The 25,520-nt window shown below is 37.8% G+C and overlaps 2 protein-coding genes across 2 annotated transcripts in view; one reads left to right on the top strand and one right to left on the bottom strand.

Moving 5' to 3' along the window:
• The window catches only part of LOC121659714 (centromere protein P), a 113,174-nt gene that overhangs the window by 87,282 nt on the left and 372 nt on the right, over positions 1-25,520 (bottom strand). Inside the window, exons 1-6 of the mRNA XM_042018126.1 lie at positions 25,219-25,520; positions 23,921-24,075; positions 23,328-23,473; positions 22,879-22,967; positions 19,954-20,042; positions 14,776-14,872 (exon numbers count right to left, since the gene is read on the bottom strand). The exon at positions 25,219-25,520 is cut by the window's right edge and continues 372 nt beyond it. Of these exons, the coding sequence (XP_041874060.1) occupies positions 14,776-14,872; positions 19,954-20,042; positions 22,879-22,967; positions 23,328-23,473; positions 23,921-24,057 (558 nt within the window). The 5' untranslated portion in view covers positions 24,058-24,075; positions 25,219-25,520. The remainder of the gene's footprint in view (positions 1-14,775; positions 14,873-19,953; positions 20,043-22,878; positions 22,968-23,327; positions 23,474-23,920; positions 24,076-25,218) is intronic.
• Positions 938-12,594, top strand: OGN (osteoglycin). Its single transcript, XM_042018117.1, has 7 exons — positions 938-1,216; positions 1,833-2,085; positions 6,170-6,254; positions 8,237-8,395; positions 8,878-9,080; positions 9,656-9,751; positions 10,060-12,594. The coding sequence occupies exons 2-7, from the start codon at positions 1,918-1,920 to the stop codon at positions 10,228-10,230; spliced, it is 882 nt and encodes a 293-aa protein (XP_041874051.1). The 5' UTR covers positions 938-1,216; positions 1,833-1,917; the 3' UTR covers positions 10,231-12,594.

Here is a 25,520-nt window from a genome sequence, read left to right as displayed (position 1 = left end):
AGTAAACTACAAACCTTTTTATAAAATCCAAACGAGTTCAGAAACTGGTAGTATTACAAACACAAAAATACTTCAGAGAGCAACTGGCTGTAGTCACTCTGCAGATTTACTACAGACATTTGGCTGCTAAACAAGACAGCACTTAAAAGAAAACTTAACCAAAAGGTCCACAGCTTATCACCAATATTGCTCTAGGAAAAAAAAAAAAAAAAAAAAAAAAAAGGTATGACAATAAAGGAGAAATGTAAGTCTGGATATATTCCCACTAGATTTTATTGCTACATATTTTTTAAAGACTTGAGAAAGCTACTCTATAAACTTTCAAAGTTGGTCATCTGTCTCCCATTTGTGCTGACTGCCAAAAATTCATGATGAGGAAAAGGATGGGGGAGGAAGAAACGCATTACAAATCCAGAAAACTGCTGCTCATAGTTCAGATGGAAATTCTACACCTTGACAGCATTTACTGAGTTACCGATAGAACTGAAACACAGCTTTATTCAAAGCAAGTATTTATTGTGAAACCAATTTTTCAATAAAATGTCTCATAAGTCAATTAATGAGGCATTCAGACATTGATTGTCTAAAAATCTCAACACAAACACCAGAAGTCCCAAAGAATATTTTTCCAGAACTCTCCAGACTGAAAAGTTTCCATTTCATAGGTAGGTGAAACCTCTCTAAGAGTACACAACTTGCAATAAAACATTTTACTATTCACAAAATGTGACTAATACAACAGACGTATGTTTTGGCTCTACCTCTGTCTCAGAAAGCAGCTGCTTTGTCTCCAGGCTGAAGCATTTCAGAAAATGGATAACACATGCCTTATTGGAGACCTCCAGTTTGCACAATTAATTCTTGATTTAGAGAAAAAACCCTAGCAATTATAAAGAGCAAATCACCACAAAGCAGAAAGCTGCCATTTTAACAAGGAACACCAAAAGTAGGATGAGCTACACAGGCTTAGCATTTGCCAATGTTATGCAAAGTACAACCCCCTGCTCCAGGATATTACCTCTCACCCTGGGGAGAGAATTCTGGCAAAGCATTTTTGCCCCATGGAAAGCACTCTTCAGACTGTCAAACTGAGAGAGTATTCATTTCAACAGTTTGGATCTAATTCATAACTTGAACCTAAAGTACATTGACAAAAGAGTAACTATAGATAAGGATATCTGGTTTTTCACTGAAGAGCTTGGAATCTGCTAAAAAGGTAGGTGGACTTTTTTCCTAAAGGTATATTAACCTAGAAGTTAAATAAAACTAGAGTAAAGAGGAGAAAAATGCTGTGCAAACATTTATTTTTTAAAATAGTGCATGCATATTTGCAATGTTTCAAAGATTATGTTTGCAGCCTCTTCCCCCTTTCCTGCCTGAAAAGTGCACAACCTGTGCAATAGTCTGAGGGTACTAAGTTATCCTCTCTTGTTTAGCCTCAAATATAAAGTAAAAGACAATGAGAGGCTATTCTTATAGAGCATTTAGGTTTGAAAATCCTTATTTTGACAATAAAAAATGTACTTGAACCTCACATATTTTAATTCGTTCATCTACATACATGCTAAATATTTCATATTTACAAAATCCTCTTGCTTTTAACAAAAATAAACTGGGAAACAAACAAATGCAATTAAGATATTTTCCTTATTAGTTGGAAAATGTTTATTATTTCCCAGTTTCTTCTCATGTTAAGAACAGATTTTATAGAGTCTAATTAAAGGATATCAAGAGTTAAAAGTTGTTCCATGTTCCTTATGCGTTAGAAACCACTGCCAACAAGTCCTCTAGGCTTTAAATATTGTTTTGACGGATTGCATTTTCATTTCCAGTCCCAAAGAAAGTGTTCTCCAGAGTCCAGGCACAAGCAGATCTTCACCAGCTCACTGAAAGCTACATACACTGTTCTGGGCAAGAATGGAGACTTTGCAGGCTACTTTTTTTTTGTTTGTGTTTGTACCTTTGGTAAATCCAGCACCACCTCTACAGCAAGAATCACTCCAGTTTTATGACTATGAAACAGATGTTTCCATGGGAAGCCTGATCCAACAAGATTATGAAATGCAATCCAAGGATATAAGAAAGGTATTTTACTTATATTTTCATTTTAATATTTTTAACTGCTGAGCATTATATGAAAAAGGTGTTATGTGCATGTATGTGAGTTTTATGGAAGAGTCTTAAAATAACAGGAAAACATACAATGAGTTCAGACATAGGGAAAGCCACTCAAACTAAAACCACAAAAATATTACCCTTGCTACAGTGAGTAAGCCACAGAAGGCAGGCTTGCACAAATAAGGCTAAAGCATCATTTTAACTCTGCTGTACTTACGTGCCTACAATTGTAAGAGTTTTGAGAATAGGGTATTATATTCATTACTAGCTCAACAGTTTGAACAATATTGTATTAACTCAGTAAGTTTGCTTAAAAACAAAGAAGGTGATTTTGTTGTTTTTTGGTTTTTTTTTTTTTAGTATCAAAGTAATAACTGGAACCCCTCTTTTTATTGAGCATAACCTGCCAGTATAAACCACAGTTTCTCTTTCGACTTGCCAAACTATCAAGTTTCTCACCTCAGTTTCTCAGGGGTGGGTGGTTTGAATTTTTTTACAGCTCAACAGTTCAGCAGTCCCAAACTTCAATAGAATGTCCAGGGCTGCAGGAGTCACCTACACTATTAACACTTTGAGGGTCTTAATAAAGAAAATATCCCTTACGTCTCAGTGAGCTCACCAGCATCTCCAAACAAAATGTTTTTGTTGGGTGCTCCACATTCCTGCCTCTGAATTTCAATACAAAAGCAGAAGAGACAAAGCCAGGGGAGAATTAAGTGAAGTGCCACAGCCTCAGCTGCCAGGGACAGTTACAAACCTCACACCTCCATTCAGACCTAACCAGTACACATCAAGAGAAGGAGATACAACACTGATCAGGGAGAAAAACCAGCAGTGATTGTCCCAAGAGTAGTTGCCAAGGAAAATACCACAGATCCAAACCAAGTGGTAACAGCCCAGTATGAAAAACTCAAGGAGGTTTTCATTAACTTTACTTGTTACAATAACAGTCTGTTAAGCAAGAAAAATAAAACAGCAAAAGATAGAAGTAAAAATTTGCAACCCAAATATAGAAAAATCACTTTTGCATACCTTTTTAATATTTTCCCAATTCTCCTATAAAATTACAGCTTTCCACTGCACGACTAAAACAAACAGCTACATATTTATATCAAAAAAATGTCTAAGGTATTTTTAAATCTGACATCTGCCACAGTGAGGAAGTAACGTGTTCATAAACCCATGAGAAAGGCACTATATAAATGACTTGTAACTAATCAGTGACTATCTACTCAGAAGCAAGTTTTTTAAAAATACTAAACCTGTTAACTTTAACCAGCTAGGCACAGCATCAGATGACACCCATTAATGAATTGTTTGCAGTAGATTGCTGCTGTTTCAGTAAAGGAACAACAAGGAGTATACCTACATGGAAATGTGCCAACAGATGTGCCACAGACAAATGAAAGTCCTCCTGGCAGTGCTATAAGCTGGAGGTCTTCCGAAGGCCAACAGTTCTGCTTAGGATAATTCAAGGAATGTAGTCAGTCGTCATTTCCATCAGGTCAGTTCTCCATTGACATGTTTTCATTGCAAAATAATAAATGAGTTCCTTATGTGCAACAACTACGTCGCCACAAGTGCCAGTGCTCCCAGCTGAAATCATGGGGTGCACAAACAGATCTTCTATTCATTTATTGCAAATTTTACTCCCCGAATATTCCAAGTGTTAACTGGAACTGAAATGCTTGCCAAACGTTTCCTCAAGCATGCCCAGTCAGAAATCTATCTTGCATACAAATTTAACTCCTTACTGTATGCTTGAACCCACAGTTAGAAAAAAAGACTTTTACTAAAACCATCAGAAGAAATGTATTACTATGATTAATTGAAACCACAGCCTTGAATAAAATTTGAGCAATTTAAAACACAAAATCTTAATTTCCACAAGAGAACAGAACCACCCAATTAGATGCTGTCTCATATCTGGACTAACTAATTTCATTGAATATAAACTACCAGCTTTACAGACCTTTGTGTTGTAAGATGAACAAAATATTTTGAAGAAATTTGAAGATGGTTAAAGTATTTAGATGTGAAGTGTTAACGTGGCTTTGTATGGGTAATTCTGTCTGGGCAGTGAAGTGCAAGAGGCAAGTGGAAATTAAGTACGTGAGTAGGCCAGTACTCCTTCAGTGCATTCCTTACATATGCAAGTCACAAACTTGTGGTTATAATCCAATCAATCTTCTGCACTGATGCTCCATGGTTAGGGATTTGCTGATTAGCAATTTTTTTTTTTAAATTTTAGGGATTTTATGGTATTCTGCAAATTACCAGATTCAATTTTTTGTGACATTTCCCACTGGCAGAGATTAGTGATACTTTGCATTCTGCTAAGAAGTCCCATGCAGACTCTTTGATGGCTCAAGTAGGAGACTGTGCTAGAAATCTTCATCTGGGACAGATAAGCTGTGTCAGCAGATGTTGTTAAATGTCCCTCAGGAGCCAAACCAGCTGCAGCCATACAAGTGCAGTTGTTCCATTACCAGTCCATGCACTCAGAAGCCTCTACTGGCACACATTCCTCAAGGTCCACGTCTTCATGTGCCTAACCAACCTATCTATGTGAGCTAAATCCTTCTGCAGAAAGCTTCTGTGAGATTTGCTGTTCGCTGGAGTGTAGCTGTTGAGCTGACACCCCCAGCTTCCCTCCATTCAGCACAGCCAAACTGCTGCCAGCATCCTGAGAACCCAAAACTTCACTAGGGCAAACCAACCTAGCCCAAACAAGAGCCAGAGCCTGGAGAGACAGACGCAGGAAAGAGCCAAGGGATGGATGATTCACAGGCTAAAAAGGGGTCAAAATGACAGAAGCTGGCCAAGATATTTGTTTCTCAGGCTTTATGTCAAGCCTGAGGGCTTTGTTTTGCAGAATACAAAAATTCCCACAGTAAAGTATGCGTAAGCAACTAAATACCAAATAAAACACAGTATCAGAAATAGCTTGAAAGCTCTAACTTGCACACTGCACTTGCAGGTGAACTACCTGTGTCCCTGAAGGAGGGGAGAGCTGGGGGATTAAAAAAAATGAAATGGGGTTCATTTGTCAGCACTCCCACTGTGCAAGCAGCTCTCCAACAGAGCACTTTGCTCCTGCCAGGGCCTGATCCTTAACCATGTTTAAAGCAAAACATCTTCCACATCTCATAATGTTCCTCCCTGCATGTGTTTCCAATAGCCACACACACCAAAAACATATTGTCTTGTTCTGTCCTACAAATATTCCCCATAAAAAAAAAAAAAAAAAAAAAAAAAAAAAAAAAAAACCCACAAAAAAACCCCAACCAAATGAATGATGTAATCCAAAACCAACTATAAGCCACTGGATCTATACTGTAAATACAGGAATTCTGTAAATTAAATAGGTAATTCTCTAAAATTCCCCCAGCATCCAGTGAAAACCTGACTACTGTTCGTCACATCACAAGAGGCCCTTTCTGTTAGCAGCCCACACCTTAAAACAGACTTACATGCAGTTCATGAGAACAAATTACTCAATTTCAGCCAATACTTGCAAGGAATGCGTTTATAAACTAAGTTGTCCTGCAATTGAAAAGATGCAATGACTATCTCCAGGAGGAATTCTGAAGGGCTTTAAATGCAAGGGTATCTCAGCCATTTTACTGAGATTATTTGAGTAAAACAAGAACAAAATACAACTTATACTCACAGGAATCCTACTGAATTTTGCCTGATATGCAAAATCTTGATCTTCAAAACTCTACTGTTTGTGAACACCTGCCACTTATATATTCCTTCCCACCATGTAGACTATATTTTCTATTTTGTGTCTACTGTCCTTTCCTAAAGAACTCGAGTTTTCTAAAGAGCACTAGCAGCATCTTCCCTTCTTGCCTTTCAAAGTGACTAGTTCATGTGTAAAAGGGATAAAACACCACGTAAGTCATCCAACCTGTAAGAGCATTTTAAAAATTAAGTGCCATAAGGACATATGTTATAGGAAGCTCACTTTTAAAAGATGTTATTTCAGATCCTTGTAATGTTGTTGCAATTTGTGTTTTAAAATAACATTTGCTCTCTCACAAAGGATGGAAAAAACGTTTCTCTTGACACTTCCCTAATACTGCAAAGTGATGACAGCCAACTCGACGTCCCACCAACAAAGGACACAAGTAAGTTAACTAATATGAATATTGTCATGCCTAAAATATCCAAAAGAATATATTTTCATATGCAAATCTAATGTGCAAAGGATGGCGAAGGCTATAGAATTAATCTTTTCATTTATGAATGTCTTTTATATCTCCTGTGGAAAACCTTCTAACTTCTGATGGAGCAGGCTGAAAAATTTAAAGGATCCTCAGGTAAACTCTGAATACACAAAGCACAGCTTGTAAGAATCTCCACAGACTTACCCAGTCATATTTGCCATTGAGATGTACCCAAGTTAAATAAGTTAGGCAGGGCAAGTAAGAAAAACAAAACACACCCCCCAGTAAGTTCCACAGTTCAACCAAGTGATGATGAAATATGATGTGTTTGAAGTAATTCAATAGATTTATTTGAAGAATTGGCTATTCTCAAAGTTTACATCTAATTATCAGCAAGGTCAATATTTAAAATACATCAGGAACATTCTTCACCTGCCAAAGTTTCCTACAGGCTCTGGGTACATTATCCAGGTTTCTCCTAACAAGCCCCAGTGCTCTCTACACATGAAAAGGACAAAGTTTCTCTGCCAAACAGAGCAGTGAGAAAAGGACACACTTATTTTGTGTGATCTAAACTTCCAAAAATAACTGATGATTCAGCAAGAGCAGTGGACTGTCAATCTACACCAAAGTGCTAATTCAAGGTTAATTACTGCCAAACAGCACCTGTCAACAAGCCCCCATCAAAACCTGAGCAAGTCTCCAAGAACATCACAGCTTCTAGACAAACAAGCATAAACACTATTGCCTTTTTAACAGTGTTTGACAAACATTTTCCACAAACATATGAAAAACAACCAAATGGGGCAGAACTCTGAAACCTAAAAATGATGATATTCACAAAGCTAAACCTCAAAATCTTCATTCTGTTCTCTGCAGTGCCCCTAAGAAAAAGAATTACTGTTACATGTACTGGGTTGGCTTCCCAGTATTGAGCAGCTGCTTCTGTACCTCCTCACTGTAGAAGATCCTGTTTCACTATGTAGTGACAACTACCCCATGGAATGACCCTGCTGTCTGCACTGCGGACACGCCAGGGTGGAAGCTAACCGAAACTCTCAAAATACAGAAAACACAGTACAAGACACAGCGAAACTGGAGTCACAGCCACATTCATTATATGTGTTTGAATATGGCTGGCATAAAAGATTAGGGCAAAGCAGAAGTTACTGATACTTTACTATTGTCCATGAGGAACAGGATAAGGCACAATGGTCTCAAACTACATTACAAAAAGTTTCTCTCTCTACTTAAAACAACAGGTGTAAAAATCTCAGTATAAAACTGATAGATATTGCCCACAGGGCTCTGAGCAACCTGATCTACTGGAAGGTGTCCTTGTCTGTGGCAGGGGGTCAGAACGAGATGATCTTTAATGTCCCTTCCAACCTAAAGCATTCTACGATTCTATAAATACACATATATATATATAAAATATATAAACATAATTGCTGGAGTTTTTAATCAAAAGATTTAAACAAAATAGTAGCTATGAAAAACATAGAATAATGTGTGACCTGCCAGAAGTGCTCCAATGCAATTATAGTACCAAACATGTGCACTGCCAAGTGTTTCTCCTTGTGGGTTTCTGTTCTCTAAAGAATGATTCCAAATGTGATATTTAACTTGGTCACAGACTTGCAGTTGTCATATTCACCATACTCTTAGCCAACTAAAGATGTAAACTGAATTCAAAAGTTGATTAATAGCATTTCACATGCTCAGGTAAGAACAGAGATTACACACAGGGAATAAAAAGAATAAAAAAACCACAAACACTTGAGAACATTAAATCCTTCCAGAACCTGATGCGAACAGAATTTTTTTAAAACCTAACAATGGGAAATCTTAAAAGATACTAGAAAAAACCCTCTACTTGGAATAACCAAGCTTAAGTGAGTTGAGTAAGCTGTGAGTGTGTGCTCAACCCCCCTTGCTGGCAGACCTGCCCACGTGTTTGCTGTGCGTGTGCCTGAGCGGCTCCGTGTACTGCGAGGAGATCGACATCGAGGCCGTGCCCCCCCTGCCCAAGGAAACCGCTTATCTTTACGCTCGCTTCAACAAGATCAAAAGGATTGCAGCCTCAGACTTCGCCGACATTAGTAAGTGACACCCCCACTTCCATTTCTGTTTGAGAACAGGAACTGGCAAGGCAAAATGGCAGCACATTTTGGACCCTGTAAACATCTTAATACTCCCAAACAATCAAGGAAAGAGCAGATTACTAAAAATGAAATTGAACTCTGCATCCCAGCCAGTCTTAAATGACCAGGCATTATTTTTCCTTCAAACGCTCCAGGGACAGATCTCCCAGCTATCTCACTCTACAGCATGACAAATTCTATGAGTATCTGAAATCATGTCATCTGTAAGACAAAAAGAAGGATCCAGAGTATTCCCCTTTTTCCCCCCACCCCCAATTTAAGACCAGGAAAAATCCAAATGTCAATCTTACATATTTTAATAGTATTTGCATTTGTACATCACAATTTGGATATAACATTTAGCAGATACAGCCATACACATTTCATGTGCCATGGAATTATAAAGTCAATACTTAGATTTTAATTTCTTTTGTGTAAAGCTACCTTGAGAAGAATCGATTTTAGTGGAAATAGGATAGAAGAAATAGAAGATGGAGCCTTTTCAAAGCTTCTGCTGTTGGAAGAACTTTCTCTTGCTGAAAATCGACTTGTAAAACTTCCTGTTCTACCTCCCAAACTAACAACATTTAATGCAAACCAAAACAGAATCAAGAGCAGAGGAATCAAAGCAAATGCTTTCAAGGTAAGGAAAAACCTAATAATTTCAGTAGCCAAAGTAAACAAAATTACTAACCAGACTATTCAGTCTGCCACCAAATTGTTTTTCTGTCTTTTTTGTAACCTAAGAAACAAACTATGATGATGCAGCTTTCCAGCTTTTCCTTTGCTTTTAAGGCACTCTGGAATATCAGTCATTTGTGCACTCACTCTCTCATGTCCTTCATGTAGAAAAGAATTTTCTATCAAATACCTCACCTACATCCTTCCTCTCCTACATGTGAAGAAAAAATATTCAAAAACTGATGGCTCAAGAGCAGTTTTGAGGACCACAGAAATACAAATATATGCCTATAGTACTTTATAGTGGTCTCAAGTTTTATGACCAACATGCTGACACTGAAATTTCCCAAACATAGAAGGTCTGTTCTATCAATTTCTTGATGTAACAGAATTCAACATCTACAGCCAAAGAATGGGTTTTCATACATCAGTTTACAGGCTACATGATCAGAAAAAATTACTGATGTCTTGTAACAGGCATGAGTTACTTAAGCTCAAGTAATAGCAGCATTAGTAACCTCTCTTTCTGTTTAACAGAAGCTCACAAATTTGGCCTACCTCTACTTAGGACACAACGCACTGGAATCTGTTCCCCTGAACTTACCGGAGAGTCTGCGCATTCTTCACCTTCAGGTATTCCCAAAGGATTCCCTTAACATCCTCTTAGGAAAAGCCTCAGTAGTTACACACTTCCAATCAAACTTGTTCTGTTCTAAAACAGTTCCCACTACAGTTTTCCAATGCACCTCTGAATAAAACAATTTACCTCTAATGTGTATGGCCACAACCACCCAGAAGTTGCTAATTCCCACGCAAGGATTTATTATTGCTTTCTGTACATCAGGCATAGGAAACGGCAAAATGAAGCTCTAATCTTTTATCAACAATGCACTGAACATATGCATGTACACATTTCTTTATCAAAACATTTTGGTTTGCAGTACAACAACATCACCACCATCACGGATGACACGTTCTGCAAGTCCAACAACACGCGCTACATCCGCACCCGGATGGATGAGATAAGGATGGAGGGCAATCCCATCGTCCTGGCAAAGCACGTCAATGCCTTCTCCTGCCTGAGGATGCTGCCCGTGGGGACCTACTACTAGCACTGCTCGTGTCATTCCACATGCCAAAGCCAGGCATGGTAACGAGGATCACTTCCTCTGTTTACAAGTTCATATCCTCTCCTTACTAATGCTCTTTTCCCCGCATACCCAGGACCTTCTGCTATGTTGAAACATTCTCCTCTGAAATAACCATTTCAAACCAGTCACTTTAGTAGTTACAGCATCCCTCATGCTTTCAGAATCTTTTCTGTTAATGAAAGTGTAAAAATATATATATATATATATATGCACACACATCATCTCATTTTTTATTTCACCACACACTCTTTAGGTAAAATCACACAAAAGTGCTTGTTCTCATTCTTTACCAGCACTCAGAACAATCACCACGTTTTACTTTCAGATAAATGCAAGACATTCTTTGAGCAAGCCAAAGAGGAAAAATACTTCTGAATTCCAGTTCCACTCTTTTAATCTGAAATGCAATCTTTTCAGTTGACCTTCAAAGGTGTATTGGATGAAGGTGCATATGGGAGAAAGTTATGTTTAGAAATAGAACTTCTCAAAGCTTAAATTCATTAACATTCCCTTTAAAACTTGATTTGTGGTAAATGAGAGTAACTCCTATTCAGGTTTAGTACACCAAGCAACATAGCAACTGGAACTTTCCAAAGATGTTTTAGATTTCCTTCTACTATTTTGCTTTGAAAAATCACATGTGTTTTATTTTTACACAAGGTATTTTTAAGTGAAATACATCTGTTTTGCTGAGCTGTTCTCACAAGAGCTGTTTTTGCAAGACCAGCTTCCCATTTTAAAACAACAATCTAAGTACAGCATAATAGACTCAAATATCTTAGTTATTAACTAATGATGTAGACCAGCCCTTGGTTCCACAGCTTCTCTTGACAGGAAATGTGACAATATAGTTAAGAGCAAAGCTGAATTCATGTGTTTACCTGTAAATAAGTATGATTTCACCTAGATTTCAGTGCAAAGAAACAGAATTACCCTTGTACAACAATACTTCTGATCATTAGGGGAAAACCAAATCAAATTTTTAAATTAAAAAGAAAAGTTGATTCTATCATTAATCTGAAATCAGAATTAACTTCAAGCATTTCACTCAACTACTTTAACCTGTACAGCATATTAAAAACACAAATTGACATGTGCAGGCCTTGACAGTCAGTTCATCTAAAACAGGACATCATTGATAAAGAGCACAATGTTTTTAATTCCACAATTAAACACTTCTGACATCCACTTTCTCCCCTCAAATACCTACCACAGGTGTAAAGCCTCCCGACAAATGAATGCCAAAGGTGTGCTAGTTACTATTACCACGTCAACTTTGTACTAATTTTGAAGCTAGTATAGATTCCTAATTTGTAGAAATAGTTAAGCATCAAATGCATGATGATGTATCACTACATCTAGAATACTGATTTTACAAGATATTTTGTATTAATTTTATTTATCTTATTTAGCTAAGCCTCGATTTGTTAGTGCTTGTGCTATGGGGAATTGATGCCCACTTAATTCTGAACATGTATTTTTGCCCTGAACCTATTACCCAAGAAAACCAGCAATCCCCAATATTTTCCATTTTAAGTTATTTGGTGAAACAAGAAGGAAATTCCATTGTCTTAACTGAGAACAAAACAAAGTCTGGCAGCAATACTTGGTTCTCATTTTTCCACACAAGTCATAAGACTCTGATGTTCCCAGGTTTTTAGCAAAACGTAAAAAGCAACTTCAAAGCATGTAAAAATACATTCCAATGTCAAGCCAAATTTCTATTAGGAAAAAAAATTAAAACCATCAATTCTCTCATGCCTCTTGTGATAAATGCCTATGATAGAAAAAACACAGCCATAAGTGTAATAATGTTACATAAGCAGCAGCCTGTGATCTTATCACAAATCATTGCTACTAAAACAAGCTCTTTCCAATATTAACAGGATCAGTAAATATCACCAAAAATGTGTATACACAAATATAAGCACATTTTTGTAATATATACACATGTAAACATTCTAAGACCCACCCACTACCACACAATTAATTTTACATGAAAATGTTGTATATATTTTTGAAACTAATTATCATCAGTAATGCTAATTAACACTCTTAATACTTTGTGAGCAAACCAAAGTAGACAAGTGGTACCTTCTGAATGCTTCATGCAGGCACCAAGTTATCCGATGTGTTTTATTTACTTTCCCCATTCACAGCAAGTTAATCAAAACATGAAGTGAGAAGGGCTTCAGGAGGGAGGATTTCCACCTCCTATTTCTGTGACCAGTACTAATATCAAGCTGAATGTAAACCATTCTATTTTTTTCCTATCACTCATTTCTGTTCTGTATTTCCAATAAAACTTGAATTTTTGTTCTTGTTTATCAGTATTAGCTTCAACAACCTGCTCTTACAGCCTTGCCAACGTGTTTCAGTTGTTCAGCCTCACAGCAGACTAAGGTTAGAAGATTATTTGCAGACGTAGATCCATTTTACAGACATATTTATTGTGACACTAGCAAGACCTGCCATACAGAATACTTGGGGAACACTCCATTTGCTCCTTCAAAACCTATTTTGAATTGATCTTGAATTCTCATTAATCTTTAAAATGTTCAGTATTACTTGAAGTACTCATTCACTTCTACATTATTCTTTTCTTCTCAAGTACCAAAACAGGAAAGAAAAAATAACCTACCCTTGGTGTTTTTATGCTACACTCTGAGGAAAGTATCAGAAACTATTTTATTTCTACACTGAAGCCTTGGCAATTTTCTTTTAAATAACAGATGAATAGAAAAGCTATAAACTCAAGACTCCACCACAAATAGTCTTCTCTCCAAAACAGGGTAGAGTTATCTGCCTATATACTTGTAGTCTAGAGGTAGGGGGGAAAAAATAAATATAAAGCTTACAGACTCCTTTACAATGTTGTGTAATATTAACAGGATAGACTCTGGAGTTGTTTTTATGCATATATTAACAACATACGTCTAATTGCTTTCACACAAATTACTAACCATTAAATTACAAATACACATTCTCCTTGGCAATCAAGTTATTTGAATTGTCAGATTTGATCTTTGAACCCTTTTATCAATTCTCTTACCTGAAAATGCCTTCCATTTCTAAGTGAAATGATTAGTAATGCTAGCAGAAATAAGAAGGCCTAAAATACTCTTCATAAGCACAGAGTCAGTCATATTTGGTAAATATTCTCCCAAATTGGTTTGCCTTTCAACTTCATCCTACTCTTTGTCCATGGAAATAAAAATACCTTTAGAAAGAACATTTGTAATACTGACAAATTTGTAATATGTCTTCAGTGAATTATCTTCACACATCTTTTTAGCAATCAGTAGATAATTTCATTGCTTCTACCCAACATCTGAACAAATACTTTTAAAAACTGCTTATATAACAACAACTTAAAAATTGTCTCCAAACCTATCTCCTTTGTATTTTTTTCTTCTTTTATTATATCTTAAAATGAGAAATATTTACAACAATTCACCAAATCACTGTCCCAGAAACCACAGTCACTGCCATGTGGAGAACATCAAGTGAAGCTGGAAAAAAAAACAATCACAAAGCCGTAAAGCTCTTGGTGCTCTACCTTTTCTATGGAGGGATTAAAGAAAAGCCCTTATACAAAAGCCAGCAGGATTAGGCAATGCCAGTTCATTGCTCAGCTAAGAACTGGATTATTTTTTAACATTATCAGAAAATAGAACACTTTCTTTCTACTTTGGTTGATTGGACAATAGAAATTGAATCATCTGGCACAGAACCCAAAGGCCTAAAAGATCAAGAAATAGGAAACAATGCAGTTCCCACTTGATATTACAGCTGAAAAGTAAAGATGGTGTCGAGTTTAATGCAATAAATTCCTGAGGTAAATAAAACTCAGTTAAGAAACCACAAATGATTAACCAGCTAAACATCCTCCTCTAACATAACGCATCATGTAAGATGTTTTGTGTCTGTAAGACTGTAGTATTTTTACTCCAAGGATTAGTTGTTTATCTTAAAACCAGCACACAGCCAAAACAAACAAGCCAAATACCGATAATTTAAAACTAAGTTCAAATACTACAGTTCCAGTTAGGAGGGAGGAACAGTTTATTTCCCATACAAGAAAAACACTCCAGATCTGCAAGTGCTGTCGCCCAAACACATGCTGACGCATCTTCAAGAGAAACAGATCTAATCCTTCAAAACCAACATTTACATGCCAAAGACTACAAGTGTTATTTTCTTTTAATTTCTTCTTTTTCCCTTTTTTTTCTAAAATCAAAATATATAATACCAAAGCAAACTGTCTTACTCCCTTTGCAGAAAGGCACAGATTTATCTTCCTCCACCCATGAGGAACACGGCAAGTGCTGCTCAACAGCCCCTTGAACACAGCACAAATCTTGAGCTCATATTCTCTTCACCACCACACACAAAATTAAGATCCCATATTTTGCTAAAGACAGTTTCACCTCCACTGCTTTGCCTTTATGAGCTACTTAAAGCAATGAATATTGTACCAATAAATAAAGGCTTGATAGACACTACCTTGAAATGCAGGAAGGTACGTCTGCGATGTTCATACCACTCAGCATAGGCTGAAAGGCTTCTGAAAAATGTTAGAAGATTTCCATGTTCTTCAGTGCTATAAAACAAAAATATATTGATTAACCCAGTCTTAATGAGATGCATCAATTCAATAGCCTAAAATTCCCACTTTTTTCTTAATTTGATTAGTATTGTTTGAATATGAAATCAGAAATCACCCAAAATAATAATGACAAAGCTGAAAAAAAGCTGTCGTGTAATGATTGTAAAAGAAGTTGAAGAACACATTCCTAAACCAGCATTTATACTGTTAGTCTCACATGTAAAATGTGGGAACAAAGTCGTCGCCCGCAAAATCTTACTTTGATTTTATTCTTGTTCAACTCCTTTTCTAAATAAATTTTAAGATGTTGCACAGTAAAACCTGAACCAGCAAAACTGCTAAGATTTCCCAAATTGCATCGCTAACTTTCAAATATTCCCAAAATCTTTGTCCTAACCTAAGCAGCTCTTTCCGTGACATTATCTGCCTCTGCCCACGCGACATTCAGCTTTTCAAGATTAACCTTGCAGCTTCAGGAGGCAAGGAGGCCTGATCACACAGGGTATTCAACCCAAAACTTTTGTTAGACAGTTAAATCTTGATTTGATCTTGTCTCCAGAGCAGGGGAGCTCCAGCCCTCTGAACATCTTCCTCACACTCCACTGGACCTGCTCCAACAGGTCCATGTCCTTCTTATGTTGGGTGGAGAGTGGGAGGGAAAGATAAATATAAACATTTATTTTTCAAATTTCTAGTAAAGTAAGGATCAGGATGGATAAAGGAAAAGTGACAATAGAAGGTGACAAACTGGCAGGCAGCCAACCATCCATCCAGGATTGATAGGGAAAGGAGGAAAAAAGCTCATAAAGGGTGTGCAGTTTTCACTAAAATGCAGCCAGAACACAAAGGATGCAAAACTCCACAAAAACCACGTCAGAATACCTGAAGTAACATGACTTATTTAACCATGAGGGTGAAAGGCTTCATGTCATTGTTGAAATGAAGCCACAGTCAAAGGAAGCAGGCTATTAGCCATCATCAAAACACACCTGGCAAGCACTGCTTTGAAAGTACAAATATTTATTTTGGTTCCTAATACAGGATTTTACAAGTTTACAAAATCTGACTGAGGAAGATACCTGACTGATACTTGGGAATATTTCAGAAAGTTAGAGAACTTAAATTCTAATGTAAATTTGACTTTAAACATCCTTTCTGTTTGAGCTTAGCTGTTCTTTTTGGATTTTCAGAACAGCTGAGAGCAGAGACTTGAGGCATTCACAGAATGGCTGTAATAGCGTATTACCAAGTCACTTCAGCCTTTCCAGGGAAAACTGTGCCTCCAATCCAGCTCTATTTAATACATAGAACAGCAAACCTTAACATGTTACACAAACAAACTGGAAAAAAATACATTAAGGTCATTCAGATATTGAAAATGTAAAAGAAAAGCCAAACAAGTTTTATCCTAGCCTGGAAAGAACAGCATCATTAAAGGAAGTTACCACAGTAGTCGCAGCTGCCAACAAAATCAGGCCAAGATGAAAAAAATTCTGGCAGCACTGGGAAAAGTGAGTCCCTGGAAGGACACAGACACACTGATTTACAAAAGCTCGTTAGCTCTGGTCTGGGAGCTGTTTTTAACCATAACTTGGAATGGTGCATGTCGAAATCTACACATTCTATAGGAACTGTGGAGACTCGGTAACAACTGCCCACCTCTCCATGGCTGGAGAATGGATTCCACACGAACTGCACTGGGCTTTTTCAACCTCCACACGTGGAGCAGGGCAACATAAAGCTTTGGTACTAAACTACATACTTGAAATTATTTTTGAAAAACTTGGCAATTTTTATAAATATCCACTTTTATGCTATTTAAAATACAATCTCAAACATTGTGACCTTGTTTTAGCATTGTCTTCAGTTTATTTCTTTTTTTTGCCTCAAAATCATTTTTAGGTGATGCAGCAAATGAAAATTTTCAAGGCTAGATCATTAATAGAAACAAAGTTTTGGCTAGAAGCTCAAAGAACTAGTTTCAAATGCAGAACTTACTCAATCAAAATATCTGAGTATGTACTTTGCTCACATAGCAGTGGCTAAATTCAAGATAGAAAATGGAATCCAGTGGTGTAGAAGGGGGAATCTGTTGCCAAGAACAGCCGTATGTAAATCCATATTGGCAAAGGAGTAAGAGACTGCAGAAGAGCACCAGTTCAGTGAACTGTCTCAGAGCATTGAATCTACCCATAAACAATAATTCCTAATTAGCCCAAATTAGCCTAATTCCTCCTGCTGAAGTCAGCTACAACAAAGGCTAAAATACCAAGAAAACATGGTATAAAATAACAAGGTACTAAGAGAACGGATGGTAAAATTCAAGGCTTTTTTTTTTTATTTCTAAAGAATTTAGCATTACAAAAATCCACTTGGAGCAGAAAACACCCATATCCAATGCCAACATCCATGTCACAGAAAAGTCATCCAAAACCAGCTAAAAAGATATTCAGGCAGAGAGTAACTATCAGGTTAAAAGCACGGGCTCTTCATCCAAACACCCTTTCACTTTCACAAAATACCATCAACAAAACACAGGAGTATATAAGAAATTTTACTGTTGTAAAAGTATCTAAACCTTCTTTAATATGTTCCTTTATCTAATTTAACTCACTGCAGAATGCAAGACTTCCTACATTAGCACAGAAAACCAAAGACTCAAAGCTTGGGGCAGAAGTCCTGCTTCCCTTCATTTGCAAGAGACCTTGACCATGCAGCATTTAATATAATGTGTATTTCCCAAACCCTACACTCTGATTTATAGGTTCTAACTAGTCAGTTAGCAAAAAGAGCAATTTTCATACTGCTTAAAATCTCCATTTGCCTAAGTAATCCATGCAAAGGTTAACGAACTCAGCAATTAATGGGGTGTCAAGTCAAAAAAAGGGAAAAAGGACTGACAAGAGTTTTCTTCGATGCTGTGGTTCTCAACACTAGTACAGTATAAAATAAGTGATAACTGGTGCAAAGGGGACACAAATAGAATCCAAAAAAAGACTACTAAATATTGTGATGCATCTCATATTATCACAAAATAATTAAGAAATTGTATAAAGATAGGCCCACTTTTAGAAGATGGGCAATTTTTATATAGAGATGTACCATTTATTTATATATTGCAGCAGTACCTGCAGACTGCTGAATTTTGCTTCATTCAAAAAGATGTTGCTCAAGTGTTCTAGAATTCCCCTATTTTCTTCCAAAGCAGGAACTGAATGCCAAGTTTTTAATTCTGCTGCTCTTAAAGACCATTTTCTGACAGGCATTATTAAAAAAAAACAAAGCCAAAAAAAATTAGAAAACTGAGAAGGAAAAAAAATCCCAGCCAGGAGACAGAACAGAACTAGATAATGGATTTGGTAAGACTGGGCCAAGGAAGCAAAAGAAGAAAACAAACTGGTAGGGAGGCTGAAAATGAACGAAATAGCAGGAGACCAGATTCAGCTGGTCAGGAACAGAGGGGAAAAAAAAAAAAATCGAGATTCTAGGAGCAGACTAAAGAACAAAGGGAAGCTGGGGAAAGTCTGAAACTGGGCATGAGCAGATGACAAGTTGGAGAAAGAAATGAGGACTAGCATAGCAAGGGGATTGAGAAAACAGGCCCTAAAGGGAGATCATAGAATCAGGCAATGGAACAGTGAGGTGCTCTCAAACAGGCACTGTCAGCATCAGCCCCACTCCAGCCATGTCCTCACTGCCTTCCTTCGGCAGCACCCACTGTGGCCAGGACGAGGCAGACAGGAAAAATGAAATTTGAAAGTGTTGTGGGGGAACAAGAAACCCCCCAAAGTATTTTTTCAACATAATGACCCCATGGGTCCTATTGGCCACGTGGCTGCAAGGGTAGCTAGGGACACAACGCCAGCAGATGGCACATGCAAAGAGAGGCTCAGAGGAAAGCACTGCTTGCTTTGTTGGCATCTTCTATCATTCATGAAAACTTGTGCTTATTTATGAATACTGGCACAAGGTGAAAAAGGAGAAGAGACAGAGACAAGACAGCAGTGCTCCAGCCAGGATGAAATAAAGTCTGCCACTACTTCAACACATTCCTTTCCAGTATGACTCTTAAGTTCCAATACACTTCTGCTGTCATAAAATACCCATGAATTAAACAGGGCAATTTCCTCTTCTAAATCCCACTTCGTGAAGAGCAGTCTGGTGTAACTCTTCCCAGTTACACCAGTAGCTTTAGTAGATTTATATGGCAATCTCAAAGCCACTAAGTGAAAACTTGAGTTTTCAGTACAGACTACTGAAGCCTGCGGTAACTTAATAGACCTGTCTCTTCCCCCATCTGTTGGCCCTCCTTCTCCCTCCCCAAGACCAAACAATAACACAAACCAAAAGGAACTACTTAAAAAACAGGAGTAAGATTAAATCATCTACCCGGTAATAATAGATTTGTTCTCAGAACAGCCTGCTAGCAGAATCCAGTGGAATACTGCAGACAAATAATTTGGTCATTTACTCATCACGTTACCACAAGAAGTTGGCATATTCCAGAAGATAACAGAAAACCAGCATTCATTCACACATTTAAGTTTCAGTATGTTAATTTTCTTAAGCCATTGTGCAAATACACTATTCCATGTTTTTAAATTATATTGGTTTTAAGATATCAGTGAAATAAATTCTGATACCAAGAAGAGAAATGGAATTGAGAGCTGAGAATCAGAAACAGGCCAATACTGGAGAGGGGTTCTGGATGTGCACTTCAGGCATTACCCACAGTGCACATCTGCAGCTCACACATCTGAGGAACAATTCTATTAATTAAAATGCAATAACTGAGATTATTTTTCTCTTCAAACAGCTAAAACACATTATAATCCAAAACCTGGCTCAGCTTAACATGAAAGGCATATAACTTTTATGATCTGGAAGGATGGTTACAAATTCATCTTCTCTCCAGGATACAGATAAAGGATTGGGAGTGTTTAGGTTGGGCTAAGGACACATCACATAAAGACAATGACTGCCAGCAATTTACATGAAAACTCAGTACTGCATTTAGTATCCCATATCCCATATCCCATACAATAACTTTCCTTGACCAAAAAATTCCACCTTACCTTGACACAAACTTGCTCACATCTGAATCTTCTCTGGATTCCATTACAATGCTGAGCTCACTAACAACAGCAGACACTTTCTCATTGTTCTAGATTGGAGAAGTAACAACAAAATATTTTAGAAATTTCTCTAGCAAAGACAAAAATGTGTCTATTTGCATCCAAAGTAGAAAAAAGTATATATAAATGCTGCTAAGCACTACAATCCTTAAAATAGCATCTTTTAAACTACAGTTTGTGTGTGTGAACAGTTTCTTTCATTTCAACAGTAGCACTATTACCCACACAACAATGCTTTTGGAATAATACCCGAGTTTGTCAGCATAGAGAATATATATGTATAAAGGAAGGTTCATTGCTTCCTTTCACATCAATTCCACTTCAAGATTCCTCTCATTTTCCAACACAACCTTAACTGCCACATATACTAGAAAATCCAAATATAAGGTTTTATCTGATAGTTTTCCTTTCTTAAAAAATTTATTTTAAAGACTATAGTTTTGTCTCAAAATCACATCCCTTTTGACAGTAACTCTTACTCAGGAACACATGCATGATAATACAATTATTCTAAATTAACTAATAAGCTCTTAAAGAATGAGAAAAGAAGGATAAAGAGTAGAAATGAAGCCATAAAAGAATTGTTTTTTTCTATGCATTCTTGAACATATCAAAGTAATGGATTAGATGACAGTGAATGAAAAAGCTTAAAATCATGGTTTGAAGCCCATAGCAAATGCCTCACTTTAAACTTCTAATACCAAGTCACTACAAGCAAATGGGAATGGCAAGAGAGGAAGGCTGGAGTTAACTGCACACACATCTCAGCAGCCCCTGAACTGGCTGGACAGAAGCCCTGCTAACACTGCCATCACGCAAGATGGGAAAAGCAAAACAAGGCACTACAAAGATCAGTGGATGGACTAAATAACATCAGGAAAAATCATTTTAGGTTTAGAGCAAAAGGCTCAACAGGGGAATGAGTTGAGGAGTTGTGGAGAAGCTGCCAGCAGTCACAAGCTAATGTGCCACCTTCTGAAGGGACTGGTTTGCCAATGGGTGGGTTACTAACATGCCAAAATGCCACTGTGGGGCCAAATAAAAAGATTTAAAAGGAAAGCTCCTGCCATAAAAGAAACTTTTAAAGTGGTTGCTTTCTCAAAAGGCTTAGACTTGTTCTGGCTGATTTTCAAGCCCATTGCCCATATCCTCCTCTAATAACCTAATACCATGGAGCTAAGTTAACTCTATTGTGACTTCACTACTAGAATAAAAAGCTGCAGTTAGCAGCGTGAAAAAAACTTCCTAATCTTCTGCTGCATACCAACAGACCTGTTACCTGCTGGGCACTTCCCAAAAACAGCTGTCACCTTTTACTCTTCATGAGAGGTGAAACTAGTTGTAACTGTGTACTACCCTGCCCATGCTAATGTTAGTGCAAGTTATTTGGAATACAATGTATTTTTAGAAAAAAAAAAATCATGAAAAAATTAGCTCAAAATTATACTTTTACAACTGAAGTGGGGGTTTTAAAGTATATATACACCTGGAATTCCCTATCTCCCTCACTATGGGGACCTCATCAGCACTCAAAAGTAGCCCAAATTTTAGGCATTAGGCAGCCAAGTGCTGCCGCACAGTGGTGCAATGGCTTTAAGCAGCACCGATGCCGTCGGCGGTAAATTTAACACGCGGTTACCCCCCTGAGCTCCACTAACACCAAAAGATGTCATCATCCCACAGGAGATGCAGCTGAGAGAGAAACATTCATCTCACCAAGCTGCATAATTGGTGTGGGCCATGTCCCCACTCAAGGCTAAGTGCAGTTTCATACAAGCAAACGTAAAGAGGCATCACAAAGACCACAAGTTTCAAGTCACAAATGGACTTCAAAGGTTGCTCATTCAGCTGAACTGCTGCAGTTTCAAAGGATAAAATCCATGTGTGACTACCTAAATATTCAATTCCCAAATTAACAATATGGCTTTTCTAAAGAATAGGAAGGACATCTTTACTGTTTACTCTCAGTCCCATGTCACTAAGTTAAAAAAAAACCCCAAACAAAACAACCAAAAAGCCAACAACTTTAAAGCTGAGCTGAAAATTGAGTTTTCCTGATATTAGAAATACTATTACAAAGTGCAACAGTGTTAGAGAAATACTATTCCAAACTGGGGTAGTAGCTGTCTTCCTCTGCTTAGCACCCTAATTTCTGTGCTAAGAATAGGATCTTATGAAAGAGCTCCCTCCCAGAAAACCAGCAATCATTAGTGTAACTTGTGGGCAGTGCTGCAATGACTACTCACATTAACCAAGCACACACAAATGTAGGAAAAAAAAAAAAAAAGGAAAAAAAACCAAACCAACAAAGAGCTGCTCATGTTTGTAGTGTTTTAGCTTTTCCCCAGCTTCTTGCAGAGACATAACATTTGGCATTTTCCAGTTTCCAGAATAAGATATGTGACTATAGGAGAATGATTTGTGTGGATGAAAGCTGTGCAGGGTCAGGATGAGGCCCCAGCAGGTACCTGACAGAGCTGAGGGACACCAAGTGCTCTCAGGGTTTTACCTCAGTGTTAGTCTGCAAGAGCATCCTGCAGGGACCATGTTTTGGGAAGGAAGGGTGATAGAGACTTGGCAGTGCTGGCTCAATAGCTGGACTTGATCTTGAAGTTTTTTTCCAACCTAAATCATTCTATGGTAACCATTTTGTGGCTGAACACTAAACCAGACCTTCAGAACTATCTTGCGTGGATGCATGCAGAATTCCAAAGTTCCAAAGATGTTAAAGAGTCAAAAGAACCCATTGAAGCTTAGATGAAACAGTTAAAGGTTTCAGCTGGAAAAGGAAGTACTGACATTTATCCACTTGAAGTTTTGTTTGTTTGGTAGTTGATTTTTTTTCAAACATACATTAACCCTTACCTGCATTTCAAGAAGCTGGAATTCCAATTGAAAAGACAGGGAGTGACATTTCCCTGATAATCTGTGCTTCTGCACTGTCCTGTTTTCAGCTGTTATAAAATCAAGTTAACAAAATAATCAATTACACTTCTATTCAATGACTACTGCATTTCTTCCAATCATATTTAAAGTACCAACTGATACAATTACTCATGTAAAGAAGTTTAACATGTTTAAAAACCCCAACAACTAACTCCACTTTCCCCCCATGCAAAGGGCCATAGTAGTCTGTCACTTTCCCACTAAGCAAAACACTACATTTACTCAGAAACTGTTTTGTCAGTGAACCAAATCTTATTGTATTTCAAACATCAACAATCTAATTATCTTTCTGCCAACAGTGAAGTAGAACATAGGTTTGCAGATGAACTGCAACCAGTATGCTCAGTAAAGGGCACAAAACTGCTTACTTTTTTCCACTGTTTTCTTGGAATGGCTTGTGAACTGAAAACCAGTAAGTGTCATGAAAAATGAGAGATCTGTTCCTAGACTTTCAAGTTGAGCTTTCAGGTGTGATGGATATTCCTGTCCCTTGGTTTCTCCCTGGAATGATTTTCTAGAATGGGGGGAAAAAAAAAAAAATCAAAAGGGCAAAATACCCAGACATAACTTGTTTTTGCATGTCAGTACAGCAATATCATCAAATAAAAGGCATTGGGAATGGGATCTGATAGTTTTCAGACCCAAATCAATTTTCAAGGAGTCAAATTTCAGATGGATCGCATTGCTGGAAACAGTAAACTATTCTAACTTACATAAACTCTTTCCATTCACTGCCAGGTAAACACAGTTTTTACACCAAGTCTGGAGATGCAAGCGTCCCTTTTGAGAAACATGCAACAAAAGGGACCCCAAGATGCCTTTACTCATCTAAGTGACTTATTTTAGCCACTGAGTCTACATTTACTAACATAAGGAAAGTCCTAACATAGAGGCAAAAGCTTATCCCAAACAATTTTGACAGAGAAACTCTGTTAACATAACAAATGAGAAAAAGGCATACATTGACTTCAGTATCTCCTCATCAGAAAAAAAAGTGGATTCTTGTCGGATATCTTCATACTTTTCTGTCAATAGCCTAATTTCTTCTTCCAGTGCCCGGATTTCATCTTCATAAGCTTGATAAATGCTCTTGTCCATTTCTCAGGATCAGTGTTACTGCACAAAACAACATAAGGATTTTTCTCAGAACAAACAAACATGGGATTAATGTTTTAACAATACAAGCATTAGGTAATTGTTTTAAGATACAGACCAGTGCACAGCCTCCAGAGACAGACGCTGAATCAGGGATCTAATGGAGTCAGGGGCTTTAAGAACCTTTTTAATTAGTCCTAATTTGATCCAGGAGCACATCCAGCTGTTTTACATTTGCTGTAATAGAACAACAAGCTGCTCCACAGGTAAAAACCAATTGCAATCAGGGATAAAAATTGAACCCAGCTTTGACCAATTGACCTAATGACTCACCTGGTCAGACGAGGCACAGCTGCTCCTAACACGATCTGCCTTCAGAGTGAGCAGCAGTAAAAAGACACAAATTGCAAAGACGCTTCACCAGTAATTTAAAAAATAGATAAACCTCAGTTATCAGGAAAGATAATAATCTGACATTCAGCCTAGCTACAACACAGTCAAACATCTGTGGGAGATATTATGCAGCTCAAAACTAATGTATTAATACTTTTGACCAGGAAAAAGTCAGCATTTAGTTTTGTGTGGTTTTAAACCACCCCTACTCTATGTGCAAGTTCCACACTAACATGGTTCAGTAAAAGGGGATGAGAGGGAAATAGGATTTTATTTGTTTATTTAGTAAGAAACAGTGCCTTTATAACACACGTAAGAAAACAACATCCAAAGTATGCTTTGCATTAAAGACTTGCTTAGTGACTAAAGGAAGTATATGCAATTAAATAATCATCCAGTCATCACCAGATTTTTTTTAACTGGATACAGTGAAGAAAGTCACGGTCGTAATAAAGACTATGGTGTGGAAAAGAAAAACATTTAAACAGCCAGAACTTTACTCCAGGTCAGCTGGTCCCTCTTTTAACAGCAGCAACACAAGACAAACTACGTGCAGCTACTTGAACTCAAGGATTTCACTAGACTGCAGAAGACTCAGGCACTAATTATGACTTCAGAGAGCTTTATATCTGGGAGAAAAACCCCACACTTTAATTAAGCAAAACAAGACTTTTACAAACGCTCCTCCTGTCATATATCATACGCGTGTATATACGTGTGTATTTATAAATATTTGTGAATTAACAGCACATTTTTCACTTTTCTACGTACCTGGCGGTTACACCCCCGACTATTTGATGTTACGCTGCCTCAAGAGGAGCTGGGAAGCGCCTTGGAGCGCTTGTGAGAACCGAACTGGACCTTCCGACCTCGCAGGGCGATGCTGAAATCGCGACTCGTCCGAGGAGCCGGTGCTGCCCTGCACCGAGGCTCGCAGGTGCCAGAGATGCCGCGAGGGCGGGAGGAGTGTCCAAGCAGCGCAGTCGGCAGCCCCGGCACGGAGCGGTCGGAGCGCTCTGACGCGGTCCGGGCACGGAGCGAGGAGCGGTCGGAGCGCTCTGACGCGGCCGCGG

This window comes from Corvus kubaryi, unplaced genomic scaffold, assembly GCF_017639235.1.
Source record: "Corvus kubaryi isolate FWS band 111438036 unplaced genomic scaffold, C.kubaryi_AGA036_p1.0 124, whole genome shotgun sequence".
Classification (NCBI taxonomy): domain Eukaryota; kingdom Metazoa; phylum Chordata; class Aves; order Passeriformes; family Corvidae; genus Corvus; species Corvus kubaryi.
This window is presented reverse-complemented; position numbering and strand designations above follow the sequence as displayed.

Coding starts and splice junctions, on each gene's coding strand:
- OGN (XM_042018117.1), top strand. CDS start 1,918: ATGGAGACTTTGCAGGCTACTTTTTTTTTGTTTGTGTTTGTACCTTTG. Junction 2,086..6,169: donor AATCCAAGGATATAAGAAAG/GTATTTTACTTA, acceptor TCTCTCACAAAG/GATGGAAAAAACGTTTCTCT. Junction 6,255..8,236: donor CCCACCAACAAAGGACACAA/GTAAGTTAACTA, acceptor CCTTGCTGGCAG/ACCTGCCCACGTGTTTGCTG.